The sequence below is a fragment of the Ptychodera flava genome (assembly GCF_041260155.1).
Source record: "Ptychodera flava strain L36383 chromosome 3 unlocalized genomic scaffold, AS_Pfla_20210202 Scaffold_25__1_contigs__length_14229661_pilon, whole genome shotgun sequence".
Classification (NCBI taxonomy): Eukaryota; Metazoa; Hemichordata; class Enteropneusta; family Ptychoderidae; genus Ptychodera; species Ptychodera flava.
Genome location: NW_027248279.1, coordinates 1,106,044 through 1,110,000, shown reverse-complemented (window position 1 = coordinate 1,110,000; position 3,957 = coordinate 1,106,044). Strand labels below are relative to the sequence as shown.

Sequence of the window (3,957 nt, the reverse complement as noted above, 5' to 3'; positions counted from 1 at the left end):
TGCTTAATTGGGCCAGTGATCACGTTTCAGGGAGAGTACAGTTACATCTTAGAAACACTGTGCTGTAACATAGTATTCATATCAAAGGGTATTCAGTGTGATGTTCTATTTATTGAACATACACGGTGTGTGATACCGATGTATAAGTTTTTTTTGTGTACTCACAGGTATTATTTTACAGAGTACAGTACATGTTTGCCTCTGTGTATTTGGGGACGTTGTACAGTGTTTGCTACTAGTATTTTAGTAATATTAGTATTACTGTGTAGAAAAGTTGTTTTTCTTTTTCTTGCACACTGTAAGGTTTTATATCCTACTATATTGTGTATCTATCTTTGTATCAGTTTTGCATCATGGCACACAGTCTAGTGCCCGGTAGTGGGGTGAACCCATCACTTCAAAATTGTGTAGAAGATGGGGTGCCTATGCAAACCACTAAGTCAGATCACCAGTTGTCCACCCCAGCGATGAATCCTAATGTACGTCATCCGCCTACGGGCAAAACAAATTATAGTTTGACACCAGCAACTGGTAGATCACATGCTGCACATCAACCACAAAACAAAATGTTACATTATGATCATACTTTATGTACTGTGTTGAACGAGCAGGGACAACCACTTACTTCTACTCCAAACACAGCTAACACACAACAAGCAACCCGCAGGGTTTCCAGTCAGCAAACAACAGTCTTACATCAACCCAACCAACAGGTACACCCTGTGAGCAGTGATGGTGGCAGTCTGTTGAATAGCCCAGCTGTTGTTCCAAACTCAGCACCACAAGCAGTGCAGACTGCTGCGGGTACCACCTCAGGCAACAACGTGATGCAATCACATCAAAACACAGCAAATCAGTACACACCAGTACAAAGCCAACCAGGTGTATCAGCTAGCCCACATACAAGTGTAAACAGTACCCTGCATCGTGCAGTCCCACAGCAACACGCAGGTAATGCCCCGTCTAACTACAACAGACCACCAGTCAGTGGGCAACCGATGTACAATACCTCATCCATACCTGCTGGCACCCAGTTTAACCCGTATACATTGTCAAGTGGACCAGCGGTCAGTGAACAGCAGATGTGTAATAACTCCACCATGCCTGTTAGCGCACCGTTTGGGCAGTATGCATTTCCAACTGGACAGACCCCTGTGGTACAAGGGTATCCAACTCCAACAATGCAACCTGGGCAGGGTATGGCAAACCAGGCAAACCAGTCTGCACAACAATGGCAGCCCACTACACCTATACCCAACCAGCAGTTTAATATGGTGTCCAGCCACCAGCTGCAAAATGTACCCATATTCAGTGGAATTCAGGATGGTAAGCTTCTGATTGAAGACTGGATACGTGATATGCAGTACTTGCTACAAGCAGGCGGGACACCATTGGGTTTGCAGTTTCCAACAATTGTCAGGCATTTGAGTGGTGAAGCAAGGAAATTGGTGTTAAATTTACCTGTTCATGAGCAGTTACCAGACAGGGCATTTGAAGAGCTGAGAGCCGAGTAAGGTGATTTTCACATGTCTCTTGATCCAATGGCTTCGTTCTACGAGCGCTATCAGAGACAAAATGAACCAGCCCGTTCATATGCAATTGCCCTTGATGACATTCTGCGCACCATAGAAGAACAACAAAATGGTGGAGTACCTTTCCAGGACAGAGACTATATGCTGACTCAGCAGTTCATGAGAGGATTACAGGATAGTGCAGTTTACCAACGCCTTGCACCAATGAAACTTTGCGGTATGTGTTTCAAAGTGCTGAAGGAAGAGTTAAGGTATATGGCACGTGAAAATAAGGAGGTAGCAGAAATGCCGGACAAGTCAAGGAATAAAGCACAATATCAGCCACAGCAAACAGTGGGGTCCAGTCAGCCAAAGCGGGGCAATGAGCATAGAAACATAGGTAACAAGGAAACCACTGCAATTGCAGAGCTGACCGAGATGGTTAGGCAGATAGCAGCAAATCAGGAGGAGTATGGCAAGAGGATGATGACGATAGAGCAAAAGATTGAACAAGGTGTGGCAAACAAGGATAGTGGTCGGAAGTCACAGGAAGCTAACCAAGGTTTGATCAACAAACGCTCCAGTCGTCGCGATGGTAAACCAGTCGTATGTTATCTGTGTGGGCAAGAAGGGCACTACGCCAGGGGATGTGCATCCACTCCCAAATCAGGTGGTGATACCACATCGACAGCGCCTCCTTTAAACGAATAAAGCTCATGGCAGGAGGGCAACCCATGGGCTACAACAACATACGGACAGCCCTAATGATGTGCGTTTGAACACACCAGAGTCTAGACCTGTAGGGGACCAGACTAGTGAAGTGGGCAGCGAGATGTTGGATTCTCCACCTAATTTCTCAGCGCCGCACCAGCAGTTAGTTGGCCCTACAAATGAGGACACTGTCCAGGTAAATGGTGTAACCTGCGTTGCACTGGTGGATACCGGATCCATGGTTACTACGGTTACTGAGACTTTTGTGCATCAGCATCCAGAGCTGCGTAGCCAAGAGTTTGAAGCCAGTGACATTGAAATTGAAGGACCAGGTGGATACAGTGTCCCCCACAGTGGTGTTGTTCGACTAGCAATTTCCTTCTTAGGACATACTTACCAAGGAGTGCCTGCATTTGTAGTGCCTGTAGATGACTATAGAAAGGATGTACCCTTACTTAGGAACTAATTTGATAAGGGCATGTAGAGATGAAGAAAGAGAAAAATATGGTAGAAGCTACCTAATGAAGACAAAGAAGAAATCTGAAACGTGGTATGGTGCTTTTGCCAAGATCGGACGAAATGACTTTGGTGGTAAGAGAGGTAGAGTTGGATATGCAAAGTTCAAGGGTCGACGCCCTCGTACAGTTGGCCCAGGACGGGAGGTGCATATCGGTTGTCGTGTGTCAAGAGGACCAAATGGTGGAGATTACACCGCTTTAGTGGAAAGCCCACAAGACAGAGACCTGCCCAGTGGAATTCTGGTGGGAAGAACACTGTCAAATGTGCAGAGTGGTAGAGTCACAGTGCGACTTTGTAACATCTCCACCAGACCAGTAGTCCTCAGACCTAACGCAATACTTGGTGAGGTGTTTGTTGGTGGAAGGGTTGTTGAGACACTGCAGATGGATCATAACCAGCAGCGGAGACATTAAATCATCCCCTTCCAACAGAAACAGACCAACAAGACGCCAAGTTGATGTTGATGTTGATGGGAGACCAGTCAGTAGGAAAAGACGCCAGTCTACAAGCAAGCATGACCGTGTTAGATGCTACCACCAACGTTCATGTGTAGAGAAGCCGGACTACCCTCAGGTAGATCTCTCACAAGCTACGATTCAGAGTAAGGAGAAATTGCAGCAAGTTCAAGAATTACTCTATCGCAACAAAGATGTCTTTTCCCAGCATTCCATGGACTATGGGCGGACATCGATAATCCAGCACGAGATTCCATTGATAGATGACAGGCCTGTACGATTGCCTCATCGTAAGATAATCCCTGCAAACTATCAAGAAGTCCGGCGGACTATTGAAGAGATGGCAGAAGCAGGAGTTATACAGCCTAGCCAGTCACCATATGCATCGCCTATTGTGGTTGTGCGCAAGAAAGATGGTTGTATGAGAATATGTGTTGACTATCGCCAGCTAAACTCTCGCACTGTACGAGACTCATTCCCTCTACCAAGGATTGAGGAGGCCCTTGAAGCGTTGGGCAACGCTAATTTTTTCTCATCACTAGACCTGACCTCAGGCTATTGGCAGGTTGAGATGGCAGAGAAAGATCGCCAAAAGACTGCTTTCACCACGCCCATGGGACTATATGAGTGTAACCGCATGCCCTTTGGCCTCCAGAACGCACCGGCGACTTTTCAAAGGCTTATGATGTGTTGTTTTGGTGATCAGAATTTTGAAAGTGTATTGATTTATTTGGATGATATTATTGTTTTCTCAAAGACTT

General features: G+C 46.0%; 1 protein-coding gene across 1 annotated transcript; it reads left to right on the top strand.

Moving 5' to 3' along the window:
- The first annotated feature begins 353 nt into the window (after positions 1–353).
- Positions 354–1,514, top strand: LOC139125170 (transcription factor Sp4-like). Its single transcript, XM_070691276.1, has one exon. It carries the CDS (start codon positions 354–356, stop codon positions 1,512–1,514), a length of 1,161 nt encoding a protein of 386 aa, XP_070547377.1.
- The last annotated feature ends 2,443 nt before the right edge of the window (positions 1,515–3,957 follow it).